This window comes from Oncorhynchus mykiss, chromosome 18, assembly GCF_013265735.2.
Source record: "Oncorhynchus mykiss isolate Arlee chromosome 18, USDA_OmykA_1.1, whole genome shotgun sequence".
In the NCBI taxonomy this organism is placed as follows: domain Eukaryota; kingdom Metazoa; phylum Chordata; class Actinopteri; order Salmoniformes; family Salmonidae; genus Oncorhynchus; species Oncorhynchus mykiss.
In genome coordinates this window covers 30,899,231-30,921,497 of record NC_048582.1, presented here as the reverse complement: position 1 = coordinate 30,921,497, position 22,267 = coordinate 30,899,231, and the positions used below count along the sequence as shown (strand labels likewise).

Genomic DNA, 22,267 nt, shown 5'->3' with positions numbered 1-22,267 from the left:
TATTCAATGTTTGCCTTTTATTTTATTTACCCATCTACCAATAGGTGCCGCTCTTTGCGAGGCATTGGAAAACCAACCTGGTCTTGTGATTCAATCTGTGTTTGAAATGTACCGATTGACTGAGGCACCTAAAAGATAATTGCATGCAGAGATGAGGTAGTTATTAAAAAATTATGTTTAAACCCTTATTGTCATGCCTGCTCCCGCTTCCCCTCTCTGGTGCTCGAAGGCGCCAGGCTGCCTTTTATTACACACACCTATCACCTTCATTACACGCATCAGCACTCATTGGACTCACTTGGACTCCTTCACGTTGTTGATTGCCCACTCTATATCTATCTGTCTTCCTCAGTTTTGTTCCCCCTGTCAGCATTTTTGTCGTAATGATGTTTTGTTCCCCCGTCCAGACGCTGTTCTTGTTTTGTTTGATGTCCATTTTCCGTCAAATGTTCACTCCCTGTACTTGCTTCTCGTCTCCAAAGTCAAACCTTACTCTTATTGCACACAGAGTGAGTCCATGCAACTTATTATGTGACTTATTAAGCACATGTTTACTCCTGACCTTTAGGCTTTAAGGCTTGCCATAACAAAGGGGTTCAATACTTATTGGCTCAAGAGAATTCATCTTTCATGTTTTATTAATTTGAATACATTTCTAAAAACAGAATTACACTTTGACATTATGAGGTATTGTGTGTAGGCCAGTGACACAAAATCTCAATTGAATCAATTTTAAACTCAGGCTGTAACACGTGGGAACAACATGTGGGAAAAAATATATATAATTTCTGAAGGCACTGTAGCTATTTAACTCATTCTTATACATTCTAATACTCAAATACAAACAAATAGATACAAATACTGATGAAATAACCACTAACCCCTGCTCTATCCTTCAGTTTCCAGCCAATGGTTACAAAGTCAGTGTCACCCTGCCTACCAACCCAGCAATTGTCACCAATTGTAAAATTGTTGGGACTGAGTCAGAAACAAATGTAAGACCTTATTTGCATATCAACATTTACTCAAACTTTTGTTTTCTTAAATATTTTGTTTGTTTGCATCAGTTCCACATTAGTGCTTTATAGAAAAAAAGTATTTAACTACTGTGTAGACGATTTGAATAGGAATTTGTATATGAACTGAAAATGACATTTATATTCAAATTATAAAATACTTTTAAAAACATACATTTTCACACACCACATCCCTCTGTTTTTTTAAATGGCTGCTGGTCTCCATTTTAAAAGTATAGTGATAAAGACCACACACAGAGGTCACACACACACACGCTAACAACATATCCAATTTCAGTGCATCACAACATAGCATCCTGTAAAAGGACACCACACAGCCATTACCTACAGTGGTGAGAGAACGTCTGTAAACCCTTTAGAGTTTTACTGTATTTCTGCATAGATTTGACCTAGTCTAAATAATAGATCAAGTTAACCTGATTAAACAAAAATCAATTGTACTTTTTAATTGATCCAACATTTAACTTCTTTGTCTGAAAAAGTTTATGAACCTCTAAATGAATGAGCTCAATTAAGTGTATTAAAGTAATCAAAAGTTTAGTATATGGTCCTGTATTCCTTGCATTCAATGACTACATGAAGCTTGTAACTCTACCAACCCGTTGTATGCATTTGCATTTGGGGGTTACAGTATGTTTTGCCCAATACCGAAACTGAATGGTGAATAGTGAATGGTGAAAAGTGTCAATTTTGGAGTCACTTTTATTGTAAGACAGCATGTTAACATGTTTTGTTGTAGTAGTGTTCAGAAACATCTACTATTCTTACGTACAATAAAACTGACTCCAAAATGCCACAAGACATTATTCACCATTCAGTTCAGGTTGGGAAAACCTTAACCCCAAAAAAACTGCAAATGCATACAACGAGTTTGTAGAGTTACAAGCGGGATAGGACCGGTCCCTGGTTGTTCTTTGCTTAGTGCGACCAGGTACAACATCTACGTTGTGAGTGGCTACCTGGTTGATCCTGCCAGTAGCATATGCTTGTCTCAAAGATTAAGCCATGCAAGTCTAAGTACACACGGCCGGTACAGTGAAACTGCGAATGGCTCATTAAATCAGTTAGTCATTGCATGCAAGGAATATGAGAACAAATACAACAATTTTGATTACTTTATTGAGCTCATTAATCTAGAGGTTCACATGCTTTTTCCAACAAAGACATTGAATGATGGATCAATTTGCTCAATAAAGAAATATAAAAGTAATTTAATCAGGTTCACTTTATCTAAACAGCTCTTAACCAACCATGTTGTTAGTTTTTTTTGCATTGTTCATAACTTGTTTTGCACATAATGTTGCTGCTACCATCTCTTATGACTGAAAAGAGCTTCTGGACATCAGAACACTGATTCCTAACCTCAGATTAGACAAAGAGTTTTTCTTCAATGAGTCGGATGGGAGGGACAACCGACCAGGCCCAGATCCCCGTCATTCTCTAGAAAAGGAAACAGAGATTTTGCAGAAAAAGATCAGAGTGCCTTGTGAGGATCAGGAGACGAGTGTCTAATCTGCCTATGCCTTCTGTCCTGCTAGCTAGCGTTCAATCGCTGGAAAATAAATGGGACGAACTGAAAGCACATATATCCTACCAACGGCACATTAAAAACTGTAATATCTTATGTTTCACCGAGTCGTGGCTGAACTACGACATTAAAAACATACAGCTGGCAGGTTATACACTCTATCGGCAGGATAGAACAGCAGCCATAAGATATGGGGCAGGGGCATATGCATATATGTAAACAACAGCTGGTGCACGACATCTAAGGAAGTTTCAAGGTTTTGCTCGCCTGAGGTAGAGTATCTCATGATAAGCTGTAGACCACACTATCTACCTAGAGAGTTTTCATCTGTATTTTTTTGTAACTATCTACATACCACCACAGACCGGTGCTGTCACTAAAACCGCACTCAATGAGCTGTATATACCGCCATATACAAACAGAAAACACTCATCCAAAGGCGGCGCTCCTAGGGACTTTAATGCAGTGAAACTTAAATTAGTTTTACCTCATTTCTATCAGCATGTTAAATGTGGAACCAGAGGGGAAACAATTCTAGACCACCTTTACTCCACACACAGAGACGTGTACAAAGGTCTCCCTCGCTCTCCATTTGGCAAATCTGACCATAATTCTATCCTCCTGATTCTTGCTTACACAAGCAAAAATTAAAGCAGGAAGCACCAGTGACTTGTCCTATAACAAAGTGGTCAGATGAAGCAGATGCAAAACTACAGGACTGTTTTGCTTGCACAGACTGGAATATGTTCCGGGATTCTTCTGATAGCATTGAGGAATACACCACATCAGTCACTGGCTTTTTATCAATAAGTGCATCGAGGATGTCGTCCCAACAGTGACTGTACGTACATACCCCAACCAGAAGCCATGGATTAAAGGCAACATTCACACTTAGCTAAAGGGTAGAGCTGCTGCTTTCAAGGAGCGGGACTCGAACCCGGAAGCTTATAAGAAATCCCGCTATGCCCTCCCGACGAACCATCAAACAGGCAAAGCGTCAATACAGAACTAAGATCTAATCATACTACACTGGCTCCGACGCTCATTCAAATGTGGCAAGGCTTGCAAACTACTCCAACACCGTCATTAAGTTTGCTGATGACACAACAGATGACAACGACGAGACAGCCTATAGGGAGGAGGTCAGAGACCTGACCATGTGGTGCAAGGGCAACAACCTCTCCCTCAACGTGATCAAGAAAAAGGAGATGATTGTGGACTACAGGAAAAGAAGGACCGAGCACGCCTCCCATTCGTATCGACGTGGCTGTAGTGGAGCAGGTTGAGAGCTTCAAGTTCCTTGGCATCCACATTACCAACAAGCTAACATCGTCCAAGCACACCAAGATAGTCGTGAAGAGGGCACGACAAAACCTATTGCCCCTCAGGAGATTTGGCATGGGTCCTCAGGTCCTCAAAAGGTTTTACAGCTGCACCATCGAGAGCATCCTGACAGGTTGCATCACTGCCTGGTATGGCAACTGCTCGTCCTCCGACCGCAAGACACTACAGAGGGTAGTGTGTACAGCCCAGTACATCACTGGGGCCAGGCTTCCTGCCATCCAGGACCTCTATATCAGGCGGTGTCAGAGGAAGGCCCTAAAAATTGTCAAGCCATGAGACTTCTGAACAGCTAATCAAATGGCTACCGGGACTATTTGCATTGATTTATTATTAGGACATAGATAAAGAGCTGATCACATGTTATGTCAAATCTATGCAGAAATACAGAAAATGCTGAAGAGTTCACTAAGTTTCTCTCAGCATTAGTAGGAATAACAATACATTCTAAGGGAATGCACTGTATGTCTGGACAGTGACTGTATTATATGACCTGTCCTTTGGTTAGAGTCTTGTTACGATGCCTTCCGATTAAATCAAATCACATTTTATTGGTCACATACACGTGATTAGCAGATGTTATTGCTAGTGTAGCGAAATGCTTGTGCTTCTAGCTCCGACAGTGCAGTAATATCTGACAAGTAATATCTAACAAATTACACAACATATACCCAATACACACAAATCTAAGTAGGAATGAATTAAGTCTATATACATAAGGACGAGCGATGTCATAGCGGAACGGACTAAGATACAGTAGAATAGTATAGAATACAGTATATACATATGAGATGAGTAATGCCAGATATGTAAACATTATTAAAGTGACTAGTGTTCCTTTCCTTAAAGTGGCCAGTGATTTCTAGTCTATGCCTGTAGGCAGCAGCCTCTAATGTGCTAGTGATGGCTGTTTAACAGTCTGATGGCCTTGAGATAAAAGCTGTTTTTCAGTCTCCCGGTCCCAGCTTTGATGCACCTTGCCTTCTGGATGATAGTGGGGTGAACAGGCAGTGGCCTTGATGATCTTTTTGGCCTTTTTAGCCATTCTAAACTGTGTTAATGTTAGGGAACACAATACATGGTGTGGTATTTTATTGGGAAAACCAGTGTGTTTAGCTGGCAGACACCTGACATTTACCTGACACACCAACCCATTTAGGTGGCCTTTTACCTCAAGCAAATACGGAAATGGTATGCAAATGGCATGTCAGCACCGAGCACTCTGTATGTTTGTGTTTACTCTGTGTTCAAGTTCATTGAGCTTGTACTTAGCCTAATCTATGTCTCTCTCTTTAAAGGTCAGGGAGAATTCAGAGGACAGTGCAAAGGTAAGGGAGGTGAGCAAGCGCCTGTATGCCCAGCTGAAGGAGTCAGAGAAGAGACACAAGGAGGAGAGAGACAGAATGCAGGTCAGTGTATGGATAGATTCTCTCTCAAAAGTTTGGACACACGTACTCATTTTTTTTCTTTATATTTACTAATTTCTACCATGTAGAATAATAGTGAAGACATCAAAACTATGAAATAACACACATGGAATAATTTAGTAACCGGCAAAAAAGTGTTAAACAAATCTAAATCTATTTTATATTTGAGATTCTTCTCAACCAGCTTCATGAGGTAATGCATTTCAATTAACAGGTGTGCCTTGTTAAAAGTTTTTAAAAAATATGTGTTTGAGCCAATCAGTTGTGTTGTGACAAGGTAGGGTTGGTATACAGAAGATTGCCCTATTTGGTAAAAGACCGAGTCCATATTATGGCAAGAACAGCTCAAATAAGAAAAGAGAAATTACAGTTCATCATTACTTTAAAACAAGAAGGTCAGTCAATTCAGAAAATTTCAAGAACTTTCAATGTTTCTTCAAGTGCAGTTGCAAAAACCATCAAACGCTATGATGAAACTGGATCTTATGAGGGCCGCCATAGGAAAGGAAGTCCCAGCGTTACCTCTGCTGCAGAGGATAAGTTCATTAGAGTTACCAGCCTCAGAATTTGCACCACAAATAAATGCTTCACAGAGTTCAAGTAACAGACACACCTCAGCATCAACTGTTCAGAGGAGACTGTGTGAATCAGGCCATCATGGTCGAATTGCTGCGAAGAAACCACTACTAAAGGACACAAATTAGAAGAAGAGAGTTGCTTGGGCCATGAAACACGAGCAATGGACATTAGACAGGTGGAAATCTGTCCTTTGGTCTGATTAGTCCAAATTTCAGCTTTTTGGTTCCAACTGCCGTGTCTTTGTGAGGCGCAGAGTAGGTGAACGGATGATCTCCGCATGTGTGGTTCCCACCGTGAAGCATGGAGAAGGAGGTGTGATGATGTGGGGGTGCTTTGCTGGTGACACTGTCTGTGCTTTATTTAGAATTCAAGGCATACTTAACCAGCATGGCTACCACAGCAGCGATACGCCACCCCATCTGGTTTGCGCTTAGTGGGACTATCATTTGTTTTTCAACAGGGCAATGACCCAACACATCTCCAGGTTGTGTAAGGGCTATTTAACCAAGAAGGAGAGTGATGGAGTGCTGCATCAGATGACCTGGCCTCCACAATCACACGACCTCAACGCAGTTGAGATGGTTTAGCATTATTTGGACCGCAAAGTAAAGGAAAAGCAGCCAACAAGTGCTCAGCATATGTGGGAACTCCTTCAAGACTGTTGGAAAAACATTCTAGGTGAGGCTGGTTGAAAGAATGCCAAGAGTGTGCAAAGCTGTCATCAAGGCAAAGGGTGGCAACTTTGAATAATCTAAAATGTAAAATATATTTTGATTTGTTTAACACTTTATTGGTTACTACTTGATGCCATATGTGTTATTTCATAGGTTTGATGTATTCACTATTATTATACAATGTAGAAAATAGTAAAAAATAAAGAAAAACCCTTGAATGAGTAGGTGTGTCCAAACTTTTGACTGGTACTGTAGATTGACTGGTACTATTGATAAGAATGACCTAGAAGTATTACTGTTGACCCCTAAAGACTGAGTGCTCAGTTATTCATCTTTGAGTATTTAGTATTGGTATTTGCATTTAAGCCATCCCAGTCCACAATTGAATATCCACTGATCATGTAACACATTTTAACTATTTCCTGACCATTACTGTAACTAGATTTAATTGGGAACTTTACTTATCTGGCTCCCCCTGCAGGCTGAAAGCGATGAGTTCAGCCGGCGCCTCGACGAGCAGTCAAAGCACCTGCAGTGGGTGGAGGGGGAGGCGGGGGAGCGAGGTCAGAAGGTGGAGGAGTTGCAGAGGCTGCTGGGGGGCATGGAGCTGGAGGGTGCTGTCCTGAGGGGCAAAATAGCCACCAGTGAGGCTGAACTGCTGCAGCTGAGAGCAGCCAAGGAGGGGGTGCAGGAGAAAAAGAAGAGGTGAAGAGGCTCTGTCACCATAACGACTACAAATCAGTCATAAAACTGAAACGTAGATTGTCTGCACATAGTATGACATATACAACTCCTACACTACTGTACATGAGTTGTACATGAGATACTATACAAACATTACAGTCCTCAGCAGCAGGCATTGCTACTGTATGGACTACATCGTTAATGAATTGCCATATTTATCCAAGATACTTAAAAGGATACTGTATACTCTCTTTAAACTTTGGACCCATAAATATGGCAAGTTTATATATAGTGTAAATATTATGGTAATTATGCTTATGTAACCAGTGGGTTGTGGTGTGTGTTGTCAGAACTGAGGAGCTGGAGAAGGAGCTGGCTGTCCTGAAGGAGAAAATCCATCACCTGGACGACATGCTGAAGAGCCAGCAGAGGAAGGTCCGCCACATGATCGAGCAGGTGAGAACACACACATATGGATGCATGGACGGACGTACACACATGCGGCAGATACACACAGGTGGATGTGCACGGAGCGTACATGCACATACAAGCACATACATACACAAACACAAACACACACAAACCCTGCATGCGTAGCAGCCATCAATGGGAAAATGATATTGAAAAGGAGGGATTAGAGGGTTCCTAATTGCTTTGGTTTGTAAAGGCAATAGGGGAGTTACTGTAAGCCAAGCTAAACGGTTTGCTGAAACAGAACACTCATCATGAATAAGTGATGAAGCATCCTCTTCTGTGGAAGTTAGAGTGAATGTTGGTTTTCCTCTGTAGTATCTAAGTGTATTTGTTTTGTGTGTGTTACAGCTGCAGAACTCACGGACAGTAATACAGGAGAGAGAGAGAGTGATCAGGGATCTAGAGGAGAAGGTGGCTTTTCTGGAAGCTGAGGTCAGTACTCATACAGCTATTTGTGTTGTGGTGTGTGTATGTGTGTTTGAGGGATAGGGGTCCCTGTGTTAGGTCCCTCTCTGTCTGAATGGCCTTTGACCCCTCTCCTCTCCAGAACACAGAGATGCGTGACCAGATAGAGTACTTCCTGGAGGGTCAGAAGCCTGCTTCTCCGCCCACCAAAGAATGCAAACCCACTCCCCAGATTACCTACAGGTGACAACAACACCTTCCTGTCTCTTATCTCTATAGGGCCGGTTTCCCGGACACAGATCAAACCTATTCCAGGACTAAAAAGCTATTGTAATGGAGATTTTTCATTGAGTCAAAAAAATATATATATATATATATATATATATATATATCTTTACACAAAAATCAATTCAATTAATGTTTGGTTATCTTCATGAACAACACAGCAGCAACACAGTATAATGTTCCAGGATAGAAATGAGGGCCAAGGAAGTTGGTATATTTCTGTTCTTTTGCCCACCTTCATCAATGCACGGAAATAAGTCACTTCCTTCAATCTGAGTCATCGAGATCAAGTCCTGAGCAGAGGGAGATAATGATCAAGAGAGATGGATAGAGGAAGTGATAAAATGAGAGAGACAGCTGGTTGGTGTGTGTGTGTATATACAGTTGAATTTGGAAGTTTACATATACTTAGGTTGGAGTCATTAAAAGTCATTTTTCAATCACTCCACAAATTTCTTGTTAACAAATTATAGTTTTGGCAAGTCGGTTAGGACATATACTTTGTGCATGACACAAATATTTTTTCCAACAATTGTTTACAGACAGATGATTTCACTTATAATTCACTCTATCACAATTCCAGTGGGTCAGAAGATTACATACACAGTTGACTGTGCCTTTAAAAAGCTTGGAAAATTCTAGAAAAGGATGTCATGGCTTTAGAAGCTTCTGATAGGCTAATTGACATAATTTGAGTCAATTGGAGGTGTACCTGTGGATGAATTTCAAGGCATACCTTCAAACTCAGTGCCTATTTTCTTGACATTATGGGAAAATCAAAAGAAATCAGCAAAGACATCAGAAAAAAAATTGTAGACCACCACAAGTCTGGTTCGTCCTTGGGCAGAACTGAAAAAGCGTGCGTCAGCAAGGAGGCCTACAAACCTAATTCAGTTACACCAGCTCTGTCAGGAGGAATGGGCCACAATTCACCCAACTTATTGTGGGAAGCTTGTGGAAGGCTACCTGAAACGTTTGACCCAAGTTAAACAATTTAAAGGCAATGCTACCAAATACTAATTGAGTGTATGTAAACTTCTGACCCACTGGGAATGGGATGAAAGAGATAAAAGCTGAAATAAATTATTCTCTATCCTATTATTCTGACATTTCACATTCTTAAAATAAAGTGGTGATCCTAACAGGGAATTTTTACTAGGATTAAATGTCAGTACTTGTGAGAAACTGAGTTTAAATGTATTTGGCTAAGGTGTATGTAAACTTCCGACATCAACTGTATACACTACCGTTCAAAAGTTTGTGGTCACTTAGAAATGTCCTTGTTTTTGAAAGAAGCACATTTTTTTGTCCATTTAAAATAGATTAGAAAGGGGAGTGGGAGGTCCCCGGTGCACAACTGAGCAAGAGGACAAGTACAATACTGGCCTTCTAGGCAGAGTTACAAAGAAAAAGCCATATCTCAGACTGGCCAATAAAATTAAAAGATTAAGATGGGCAAAATAACACACACTGGACAGAGGAACTCTGCCTAGAAGGCAGGTAACCTCTTCACTGTTGACGTTGAGACTTGTGTTTTGCAGGTACTATTTAATGAAGCTGCCAGTTGAGGACTTGTGAGGTGTCTGTTTCTCAAACTAGACACTCTAATGTACTTGTCCTCTTGCTCAGTTGTGCACCGGGGCCTCCCACTCCTCTTTCTATAGAGGCCAGTTTGCACTGTTCTGTGAAGGGAATAGTACACAGCGTTGTACGAGATCTTCAGTTTCTTGGCAATTTCTAGCACTGAATAGACTTGATTTCTCAGAACAAGAAAAGACTGATGACTTTAAGAAAAAAAGTTATTATTTTCTGGCCATTTTGAGCCTATATTCGAACACGTAAATGCTGATGCTCCAGATACTCAACTAGTCTAAAGAAGGACCGTTTTATTGCTTCTTTAATCAGAACAACAGTTTTCAGCTGTGCTAACATAATTGCAAAAAGGTTTTCTAATGATCAATTAGCCTTTTAAAATGATAAACTTGGATTAGCTAACACAACGTGCCATTGGAACACAGGAGTGATGGTTGCTGATAATGGGCCTCTGTACGCCGCCTATTCCATAAAAAATCATCAGTTTCTCGCTACAATAGTCATTTACAACATTAACAATGTCTACACTGTATTTCTGACCAATTTGATGTTATTTTAATGGGCAAAAAATGTGCTTTTCTTTCAATAACAAGGACGTTTCGAAGTGACCCCAAACTTTTGAATGGTAGTGTGTGTATATATATATATTTATATAGCCAGCTCCTAGCGTTGATACTGATATCTGTTGGTTCGTTGTGATTTGATGCCTGACATACTCTAGATAAACCCGATGGTAACAAAGCACTCTGGTTACAGTGACAGGCCCAGTTCCATCATTACTTTATTGCTTGAGGCATAACCGCATTTGAGTTTTATGTGTGCGTTATTGTCTCTCTCAACTTTTCCCAAAATTGATATCTAGAATTGGTATCTAGAATTGGGAATTTGGCCAATATATGGTATGACTTGATATAAGAAAGAGTGAGCTCATTTTCAAGTCGGTGCTCAATTGACACCTTTTAAAATAGTTGATGGCTGTGTTTTCTAGTTAACCCCTGGGAGAGACAATCCAGACAAAGCAGTTACTCACACACACTGGGGGAGTTTTCAGCACCCAGTTCCGTAGCCTATTTAACCAGGATACCTCTGCTTCAGGGTCCATAGGTCACATTCCTGTGTTTGCAGTGCACCTTACACACACAGTTGCTTGCAGTTGCATGTTAACAATAAGATGTCTCTGATTTCATCTACCTGGTTTTGTCTGAAATTAGATGGCCTTGACGGTATAATGTTTTTTTCTCCCCAATTTCATGATATCCAATTGGTAGTTACAATCTTGTCCCATCGCTGCAACTTCCGCACGGACTCGGGAGAGGCAAAGGTCGGGAGACATGCGTCCTCCAAAACACGGCCCTGCCAAGCCGCTCTGCTTCTTGACCCACTGCTCGCTTAACCCGCGACCCAGCCACACCAATGTGTCGGAGAAAACACCGTACAACTGTTGACCGAAGTCAGCTTGCATGCGCCCGGTCGCTAGAGCACAATGGGACAAGGCCATCCCGGCCGGCCAAACCCTCCCCTAACCCGGACGACGCTGGGCCAATTGTGCGCCGCCTCATGGGTCTCCCGGTCGTGGCTGGCTGCGACACAGCCTGGGATGGAACCCGGGTCTGTAGTGATGTCTCTAGCACTGAATGCAGTGCCAGTGTATAATTTCAAAGGAGGTAGTTTAACGCACTATCATTACACCCTGCATGCATATAACTTCTGATGATTATAGTGTGTCCCCCAAATGGCACCCTATTCCCCCTTTTGGACCCTGGTCAAAAGTAGTGAACTAAATAGGGATTATGGTTGCATTTGGGACGCAACCATTGTGTGTTATTTTCCTATACTGTTAGTACCAAATTTGCTGTCTGGTTTAAGAGCTCTTATTTTGTGAAACAAAATATATTTTTCTGTTACAGTTATGGGCCCTTTTACAAACCAAACATATTTAATGTGAAAACCGTCCCTCTGTCTATTGTAGATATAAGTTGTGTAGTAGCTTTGTGCATAAGGTCTTTGTACTTTTATCTGTGTCTTTGTTTGTCAAAATAAAGCTTATAGTAGTTGAAAAAAAGTTGTTCCCTCTTTCTGTCCCACATGTTAGATGTCTTTAGATAAATCAAAAAAGCATTATAATAGACACTTTATTATGGAGAGTGATCAGTGCCAGTTCAAAATTGCAATGCTTAGATTCTGAATTGAAATGCGAAAATTATAAATGTTATATTTTCTAATCAATGTCATGATTCTTGCACCAATGAATTTTCAATGTTAAAATAAAATGAAAATGGCTGCTTGAAAATTGGAAACGGTAAACGGAAATTCTAAAGGAAAATGGTAAACAGAAAATGGCAAATGATTAAGGGAAAATTGTAAATGCAAAGTGAAATGGAAAGTAGTTGTTTTAATTTTCCAACTGCCCAATTTGGCATTTTCACTTTTTATTTTCAAATTCCTTCCTGGAGGTGTGAACCAGGAGAGCAACAAGACATCAATCACCATACAGGGATACATCCTAGCCATGAGACACTCTGTGCATTGACTTTAGACTAGCGTAACTGACAGGGTTCGAACCTTGTGTCCTATACACCAGAAGAACAACTTAGCCTGCTAAACCAAGGCCTAAGAAATGTATCTTGGGGAGCCAATGCAATTTTTTTGGTCTCAGGCCAAGTTACTTATCACATGTGCGAGGTCATTTTGTCATGGCTAATCCTGTTCTTTTCGCTAAAACATATCAATAATGCCAAATTATTTGTTTTTGGGATTTTTTTAAAATTCTCCTTGACCGTCTAGCTTTTATTTTGGTGATTGTTAGTTCTCAAAGATTATATTATTATCACACCTATAATATATACAGTTCTGGCCAATTATGAGCGCACCCTTGCACTTTTAAATAATTCGCTATTTCTTCTCAAATAATAATAATCATAATAAACACCTTGGTAGTAGATTTTCAACATTGAGGAACCAATTTTATTTTTGTCAACTTAAGTTTCCATTTATTTTGTATTTTTATAAAGACAAATGACATGGACAAAATTATATGTACCCTGGAGCTAGTACAGCATAGCCTTCGGCCAAGAACACTCCAGGCTTCTTGTAGCCATCAATGAGCTTGCTGCACCTTTTAAATTGCAATTTGGCCCACTCTTCAGCAGCAAACTGTTCTAAGTCTTCAATGTTTGAGGCGTGATGTCCACTATACGTCTATTGCTTAATTTGGTCATTGGTAAACATAGGAAGACACCACTGCTGAAGGAGACTAGAAAACCTGAATAAACTTGTCAAAAACCCACCCAAACAACCCTAAATCCCAAGTGAAATGTTGTGGACCAATGTTTGAGCTATTTGGCAGTATAGATCAGTGCTGTGTTTACCGACAACCAAACAAAGCAGTCAAGGAAAAGAACACCATCCTTACAATCAAAAATCGGGGAGGTTTAAAGATTCTGTGTGGTTGCTTTGCTGCCTCTGGTGCTGGGGGCCTTGAACGTGCGTAAGGCATCATGAAATCAGCAGATTATCAGGTGTTTGAGTCCAATGTTCAACCCAGGTTCCAAAAAAATGGGTGTCCATTGAAAGCTGTAGGTCTTCCAGCAGTACAATGACCCCAAACACACATCAAAAAGCACCTTGGAATGGTTCAAGAAGAAACACTGGACTGTTCTGGAGTGGCCAGCAAAGAGTCCAGATCTGAATCACATCCATAACCTATGGCGAGAAATGAAAACAGCAATTGGTGGAGGGCACCCCTCAAACAATGAAGAATTAGAGAAGTTTGCTGCTGAAGAATGGGCCAAATTGTTTGAAGGGTGCCCTCCACCAATTTATGTTTTCATCTCTCGCCACAGGTTATGGATGTGATTCAAATCTGGACTCTTCGCTCTGAATTGTTAAAGAAAAGTGTAAGTCTGACCATATAAATGGTCGGAACTGTAGGTACATTCTCCTTTCTACATACTTTATATCTGGTTTACACTGAATGCATTTTTCCATTCTGAAATTAATTTCTACATTTATTTACACCCTTGTCATATTTGTGCTGTGGCTCAGATGTGTCTCTGTGAGGAGGAAGAGGTCAAAGGATGGTGAATTGTAACTCAGGTGGTTTAGTTACCAGACATGATGAGTAGGCCTTACCTTGCCTGAGATCTGAAGAGTTGCATTGGCTCCCTGAGTCAATGCCTAGGCTTCAGCTTAGCAGGCCTATGCTTTTCTGGTGCGCAGGAGACCTGGGTTCTCACCCTGTGTGTTGGTTACTCTAGTCTAAAATCAATGTACAGAGAGCCCACATGGGGTGTGGTGTTGCTCTCCTGGTTCACGCCTCCAATAAATCATATGCATACACTTTGAAAAATGAAAATTGAAAAAGAGAAAATAATTAATTGGGTAGTTGTAAAATGAAAACAGCCACTTTCAATTTGCCTTTGATTTTCTGTTTACCATTTGGCTTTTTCTATTAACCATTTTCACATTTAATTTTAAATTTGGAATTGAATTGTGGCATGAATCATACACTGATATACATTTTATTTTCATATCTACTATTTTCACATTCCTATTTAGCATTTAAGCTTTGCATTTTCTAACTGACAATGATCACCATCCATAGTTTGTAAGCACTGTTCCTTGAATAACTGCAGTGGACCATGTTGCTCCCCAACTTGCTAATGGCATCTAGTGGAAAAATAAAAAAAACTCATGGAAAGTAATTTAGCTCCATTCCATGTTTTAATCTCAACACACGATCACATAACTACACAGTTCAGATTCTACATGTAAAAAAAAGCTGTTGAAATAAATATATTTTCTTCATCTATACAAACAACCAATCAACACATAAATACATGTGAAGTTTACAATTCAAGTGTAGGGGAAACTAACAGTTGTAATGCATAACTGTTGTACAATGGTCTTTGTCCTTAGTGTATGTGTCAGCACCAATACATTGAAGTACCATAGACTCATAGTAGATTCCTGGGATAAAGACCCTGATATGATGATAGGACTATTCAAATGCTTTGTATTATGGGACAATTCTCCTTATTGCCAATGGAAATAAAGTAAAACGTACATGCAATGTGATCTTCCGCAAGCATTAGTATATACACTACATGCTTGATCTGTTACTATGTTTTTGGTAGTCTCCATAGCAAAGCTGTGGTCAATTCCATCACAATTCCAATTATTGCTATTGAATACAATTCCTATGGATTCAACAAGCAGGAATTGAAATCGAACTGACCCAACAGTCACCTCTCACAGGGTGCTCTCCAGTGTGTTGTAGTTGTCCTTGAAGCTCTTGAGCTCCAGGAAGTGCTTTGGCCTCTTGCTGCGCTGGCTGGTGGAGGGCAGGTAGGTAACTTGGATGGTGGGGGGGGTGCTGCGGGCTGGGGAACCGGTCAGGTCCTTGGCTGCTGACTGGTGATGCTGGGCCAGACTGGTGGTGCTGGAGTAGGCTTTCACACTGAGAGAAGAGAGAGGGTAGTGTCAAACTCAAATTAAATGGCATGATAACGTGAGAGTGAAGATTTCTGTGACATGATGGAAGACATCTCTTCCTACTGATATATTTATTTGTTGAGCAAACACATTACTTTTTGTAATAATACTTACACATCAGCCAGTTCATTCAGAGCATCCTGGTATTTCATATATTCCTCTTCCCCAAATACCTAAAACACAGAAAGTCACTTCCACTGACGAACACTGTCAACACGAAAACAGTCAATTCACAAAAACAAAAATCACAAACCCCTGTGCCATGACGTGCACTGTCATATCCCTCCAACAGGTTGTCAATGAGGGTGCTACGGCTGCTCTTGATCAGAGAGTGGGAGTTACGCAGATCCAGCAGCCAGTTGCGGAAACTGCGTCCTGTGATGGCGTTTGGGTTGCGGCCCATCTCCTGCAGCGGGATCCCTGGGGTTGGAGAGGGGACGGATAATTATGAGAAAGAGGATAACGTATGCCAATTGGAATGTACAGCCATGCTTTAAACCATAGGTATCTTAAAATCTCTACTATCGGCTCTTACCCGAGTCCCGAATGGCATCTAGAGCCTTCATCCTGTACAGGTAGTTGTAGCAACCTGAGAATATCATGGAGGTCATTAATGATACTATTACAGTACTATAAAAACACAACATCTTGTCCACTACAGAGAACAAATTTGTTGCATGTATACATTTGAATGGTGACTTACTGAACTGTGTCCCGTGCTTCAGCCTATCATCCTCCTCAGAGAGCAGACGCGGCTCGAAGCGGATTTCCTGAACCTTGGACAGACGTGCGTCAATCTCTTCCCGCAAACCCTGCAGAAACACCAACAAGGCTCAAACCATCAACATACAAAGATAACAAATACTATGGTATTAATCTGTTTGATTGATTGCAGCATAGAGTAGGATAATCGTAAATGAGAGCGATGACTGAGAGGTTTGTCTCTGACAGCTGAGGGTCTTGCCTTGGGTGCATTGTGTCCAATAGGGGCATGGGGTCCTCTGCGGGACCTCATAGCAAAACGCATGATCTGCCTCTTGACGAATATAAATAGCAATACAAACACCTGTGCAAAAAAACTATCCAAGTCAGAATGTCAAGACTATAAGCAATATTAGTACAGGTTACTTTTTTAAAAAGGGCACAATTCATACCAGTTTGTGCTAATTATAAGTAATTTTAAGTAGTGAAATATACCCCGATTGTCTAAGGCAGGGCTCTCCAACCTTGTCCCTTGAGAGCTACCGTCCTGAAGGTAGCTCTCCATGAACAGGATTTGAGACCCCTGGTCTAAGGCATGTGACATGCAACAATATATCACAAAGAAGCTGTAACATTAACGTTAGATAGACCGCTAACTGTTGTTAACCTATTCATCAGGGGCTATAAGCATAGCTTAGCTGGCTGGCTAGCGGTACATCTCTCACGGATTGCACCCAATGATGTGTACACATAGCTAAATCATTGATTGCGCCTAGTAATGCATTTAAAATATCACTTACCAGGCTGCCATATGCCATAACTAGCACTACATTCACACCGGACAAAGGTGACTCGGCCATTCTGAAATGTCCTTCTTCAGAGGTTTCTTGGGTTTGCTACATTACCCAGATATACTTTTGAGGAGATGGGAAACTCCATATAAATCGTGTTAACGCACAGGCGTCGTCAATGGGCCGCGCAGTGCATTCCGGGCGAATCTGGGACAAGGGGAGCTCTCTTGCAAGGCGTGAATGGGAGCGCTAGCTACAACAATTTCGTGAACAAGAAGTACAACTTTACAAATATTTTCAGAAATGTGAGATAATTAACGTTCTCTGTAATATCTTATCGTTTGGAATCATGCCATTACGTACTTTCGAGGAGAATAGCAGGCTAATCAACTCATATCCTGACTTTGAGAAGGGATTGAGCGACGCAGCATGACAACGTGAACACGATTGGTCGACATTCTGCTGGGTGGGGCGTTATACGTAGGTCCATATATTGCCGATGGGATTCCTATCTCCTCTTCTCATATTTTTGCGTTAGATACTAGATCTAAGGGTTGGCTGGCTTGATCCCAGGAGACAGTGAATCAAACATTGAGCCAATGTATGAGTGATATTCCAACGAAACAGTGTATTGATTTTGAGTCAAGCTAGTTACACATTCAATCAAATAACAATTGTGAAGAAGACACATACAGTGCCTTGCGAAAGTATTCGGCCCCCTTGAACTTTGCGACCTTTTGCCACATTTCAGGCTTCAAACATAAAGATATAAAACTGTATTTTTTTGTGAAGAATCAACAACAAGTGGGACACAATCATGAAGTGGAACGACATTTATTGGATATTTCAAACTTTTTTAACAAATCAAAAACGGAAAAATTGGGCGTGCAAAATTATTCAGCCCCTTTACTTTCAGTGCAGCAAACTCTCTCCAGAAGTTCAGTGAGGATCTCTGAATGATCCAATGTTGACCTAAATGACTAATGATGATAAATACAATCCACCTGTGTGTAATCAAGTCTCCGTATAAATGCACCTGCACTGTGATAGTCTCAGAGGTCCGTTAAAAGCGCAGAGAGCATCATGAAGAACAAGGAACACACCAGGCAGGTCCGAGATACTGTTGTGAAGAAGTTTAAAGCCGGATTTGGATACAAAAAGATTTCCCAAGCTTTAAACATCCCAAGGAGCACTGTGCAAGCGATAATATTGAAATGGAAGGAGTATCAGACCACTGCAAATCTACCAAGACCTGGCCGTCCCTCTAAACTTTCAGCTCATACAAGGAGAAGACTGATCAGAGATGCAGCCAAGAGGCCCATGATCACTCTGGATGAACTGCAGAGATCTACAGCTGAGGTGGGAGACTCTGTCCATAGGACAACAATCAGTCGTATATTGCACAAATCTGGCCTTTATGGAATAGTGGCAAGAAGAAAGACATTTCTTAAAGATATCCATAAAAAGTGTTGTTTAAAGTTTGCCACAAGCCACCTGGGAGACACACCAAACATGTGGAAGAAGGTGCTCTGGTCAGATGAAACCAAAATTGAACTTTTTGGCAACAATGCAAAACGTTATGTTTGGCGTAAAAGCAACACAGCTCATCACCCTGAACACACCATCCCCACTGTCAAACATGGTGGTGGCAGCATCATGGTTTGGGCCTGCTTTTCTTCAGCAGGGACAGGGAAGATGGTTAAAATTGATGGGAAGATGGATGGAGCCAAATACAGGACCATTCTGGAAGAGAACCTGATGGAGTCTGCAAAAGACCTGAGACTGGGACGGAGATTTGTCTTCCAACAAGACAATGATCCAAAACATAAATCTAAATCTACAATGGAATGATTAAAAAATAAACATATCCAGGTGTTAGAATGGCCAAGTCAAAGTCCAGACCTGAATCCAATCGAGAATCTGTGGAAAGAACTGAAAACTGCTGTTCACAAATGCTCTCCATCCAACCTCACTGAGCTCGAGCTGTTTTGCAAGGAGGAATGGGAAAAAATTTCAGTCTCTCGATGTGCAAAACTGATCGAGACATACCCCAAGCGACTTACAGCTGTAATCGCAGCAAAAGGTGGCGCTACAAAGTATTAACTTAAGGGGGCTGAATAATTTTGCACGCCCAATTTTTCAGTTTTTGATTTGTTAAAAAAGTTTGAAATATCCAATAAATGTCGTTCCACTTCATGATTGTGTCCCACTTGTTGTTGATTCTTCACAAAAAAATACAGTTTTATATCTTTATGTTTGAAGCCTGAAATGTGGCAAAAGGTCGCAAAGTTCAAGGGGGCTGAATACTTTCGCAAGGCACTGTAGCTAGCTAGCATTGTGTAAAAAGAGATGTTGTTCTTCGATGCGGTTAAAAAAAATATTATTTTTTTTAAATGTAACCTTTATTTAACCTAGGCAAGCCAGTTAAGAGCAAATTCTTATTTACAATGACGGCCAAAGTCGAACGACGCTGGGCCAATTGTGCGCCGACATAATGGACACCCAATCACAGCCGGATGTGATACGCCTGGATTCAAACCAGGGACTGTAGTGACGCCTCTGGCACCGAGCTGCAGTGCCTTAGACCGCTCCGCCACTTGGGAGCCTACTCTGGTTTAATGGCGTTTGGCATCCAATAAATGTTGCATTACCGCCACCAACTAGACTGGAGTATAACTCACTTATACTTTGCATGAAAATAATAAGAATATATATATATCTTTTTTTACCAGTCATCTAACCCTACACTCATTAAAAACCCTCCACCCTGGGCCTCCAGAGAGGCGCAGCGCTCTTATGCACTGCAGTGCGTGCGGCGTCACTACAAACCCGGGGTCAGCCGGCTGTGTCAGGTGACCTATGAGGCGCTGCACAATTAGCCAAGCGTCTTCCGTGTTAGGGGAGGTTTTGACACCCAGGATTTCCTTGTCCCATTGCGCTCCAGCGACATCTGTGGCGTGCCGGGTGCCTGCACGCTGACTTCGGTCACCAGTTGTGCTGGGTTAAGTGTGCAGTGTTTCAAAAAGCAGTGTGGCTTGGCAGGGTCGTGTTCCGAAGGATGCATGGCTCTCGACCTTGTTTGGTAAAAGTACCAAACAACAAAACAAAAAAAACACCACCCTACTCCACTAAATCTAACTAGTCGCAGGCCACCAGCCTGAAAGGACGGGACACTGCCACTTAATACACCCTGTAACTCCTCTGACGTCAAATCTTGTACATCCAAATAGTTCTCTGCAGCTGCCACTGCAACCTCAATTGTCTGCGACTAACGTCCTATCCCTGTAGTATAGTTTATAACCATTGCTATAAACTCAAAAAAAATCCAATCTTACTGAAGCATACAGTATATCACTTGTTGGCTTATCCCTCTGTACTGGTACAGATCTACTATTCACACTGCTCCTAACTGATATATCCTAGCATCACTTTGTCGGGCAAAGACTCAACATCAAAACTCAAAAGAACAGACAAAGACTCTTCTGTTTCTCCACTCACGCCACCCTGTCCGTTGCACCAAACTATGAGCATCAAGAAGACTAGGAATCTTCCCCTTCAGTTGATCCTCTTTTATATTTACTGCTACCCCAGTAATCACCTCCTTTCAATGGCACCCTTTTCTTGAGCACAAAACCATTCACATCTCTTGTCCCCAGTCGTTTGATACGGAGCACCTGCTCTGACCAACAGAAACACAAACAATTATCACAAGGCCACTTTCGGGTCATAGTAGTGGGGAAGTAGTTTTGGGGTGAGGTGCTACTTGGGGAGTTTTTGCCCGAGCTGCAATCGGCTATATAGGTCCGCTAATACAGGACTATTGGTGGGGAGCAGGTAGCCTTGTGGGTAGGAGCGTTGGGCCAGTAACCGAAAGGTTGCTGGATTGAATCCCCAAGCTGACAAGGTAAAAATCTGTCATTCTGCTGCTGAGCAAGGCAGTTAACCCACTGTTCCCCGGGCGCCGTGGATGTCGATTAAGGCAGCCCTCCGCACCTCTCTGATTCAGAGGGGTTGGGATAAATGTGGAAAACACATTTCAGTTGAATCCATTCAGTTGTACATTTCCCCTTTCCTTTCTTTAAACACCCAAAATACAGTTGAAGTTGGAAGTTTACATATACCTTAGCCAAATACATTGAAACTCATTTGACATTTGATCCTAGTAAAAATTCCCTGTTTTAGGTCAGTTAGGATCACCACGTTATTTTAAGAATGTGAAATGTCAGAATAATATAGTAGAGAGAATTATTTTTTTCAGCTTTGGTTTCCTTCCTCACATTCCCAGTGGGTCAGGAGTTTACATACACTCAATTAGTATCTGGTAGCATTGCCTTTCAATAGTTTAACTTGGGTCAAACATTTCGGGTAGCCTTCCACAAGCTTCCCACAATAAGTTGGGTGAATTTTGTCCCATTCCGCCTGACAGAGCTGGTGTAACTGAGTCAGGTTTGTAAGCCCTCCTTGCTCGCACACGCTTTTTCAGTTCTGTACACAATTTTTTCTATAGGATTGAGGTCAGGGCTTTGAGATGGCTACTCCAATACCTTGACTTTGTTGTCCCTAAGCCTTTTTGCCACAACTTTGGAAGTATGCTTGGGGTCATTGTCCATTTGAAAGACCCATTTGCGACCAATCTTTAACTTCCTTGAGATGTTGCTTCAATATATCCACATAATTTTCTTGCCTCATCATGCCATCTATTTTGTGAAGTGCACCAGTCCCTCCTGCAGCAAAGCACCTCCACAACATGATGCTGCCACCCCCGTGCTTCACGGTTGGAAAATGGTGTTCTTCAGCTTGCAAGCCTCCCCTTCTTCCTCCAAACATGACGATGGTCATTATGGCCAAACAATTATCTTTATGTTTCATCAGAACAGAGGACATTTCTCCAAAAAGTACGATCTTTGTCCCCATGTGCAGTTGCAGACCGTCTAGTCTGGCTTTTTTATGGCGGTTTTTGAGCAGTGGCTTCTTCCTTACTGAGCGGCCTTTCAGGTTATGTCGATATAGGACTCGTTTTACTGTGGATACAGATACCTTTGTACCTGTTTCCTCCAGCATCTTCACAAGGTCCTTTGCTGTTGTTCTGGGATTGTTTTGCACTTTTCGCGTCAAAGTACGTTCATCTCTAGGAGACAGAACGCGTCTCCTTCCTGAGCGGTATGACGGCTGCGTGGTCCCATACTGTTTATACTTGCGTACTATTATTTGTACATGTGAACGTGCTACCTTCAGGCGTTTGGAAATTGCTCCC

General features: G+C 41.4%; 2 protein-coding genes across 8 annotated transcripts in view; one reads left to right on the top strand and one right to left on the bottom strand.

The window, feature by feature from the left end:
- LOC110495992 (tuftelin) overlaps positions 1-8,917 on the top strand; it is a 42,619-nt gene extending 33,702 nt beyond the window's left edge. For 5 of the 6 annotated variants that reach the window (XM_021571582.2, XM_021571586.2, XM_021571583.2 and 2 more), the window contains 6 exons: positions 900-995; positions 5,205-5,315; positions 7,068-7,291; positions 7,621-7,726; positions 8,093-8,176; positions 8,292-8,917. In XM_021571582.2, coding sequence (XP_021427257.2) covers positions 900-995; positions 5,205-5,315; positions 7,068-7,291; positions 7,621-7,726; positions 8,093-8,176; positions 8,292-8,396 — 726 coding nt within the window. In that variant the 3' untranslated portion in view covers positions 8,397-8,917. The remainder of the gene's footprint in view (positions 1-899; positions 996-5,204; positions 5,316-7,067; positions 7,292-7,620; positions 7,727-8,092; positions 8,177-8,291) is intronic. The other variant, XM_021571585.2, reaches the window with a different exon arrangement.
- A 4,056-nt stretch (positions 8,918-12,973) lies between these two features.
- LOC110495991 (protein C1orf43) lies at positions 12,974-17,474 on the bottom strand. 2 transcript variants are annotated; one of them, XM_021571579.2, is made up of 7 exons: positions 17,023-17,474; positions 16,485-16,586; positions 16,224-16,332; positions 16,056-16,109; positions 15,774-15,940; positions 15,635-15,693; positions 12,974-15,485 (listed from the first exon to the last, which is right to left on the bottom strand). In XM_021571579.2, the coding sequence occupies exons 1-7, from the start codon at positions 17,080-17,082 to the stop codon at positions 15,278-15,280; spliced, it is 759 nt and encodes a 252-aa protein (XP_021427254.1). In that variant the 5' UTR covers positions 17,083-17,474; the 3' UTR covers positions 12,974-15,277. The 2 variants fall into 2 exon arrangements, with proteins under 2 accessions (XP_021427254.1, XP_021427255.1); XM_021571580.2 differs by having other exon boundaries at positions 16,485-16,599; positions 17,023-17,435.
- Between the last annotated feature and the right edge of the window lie 4,793 nt (positions 17,475-22,267).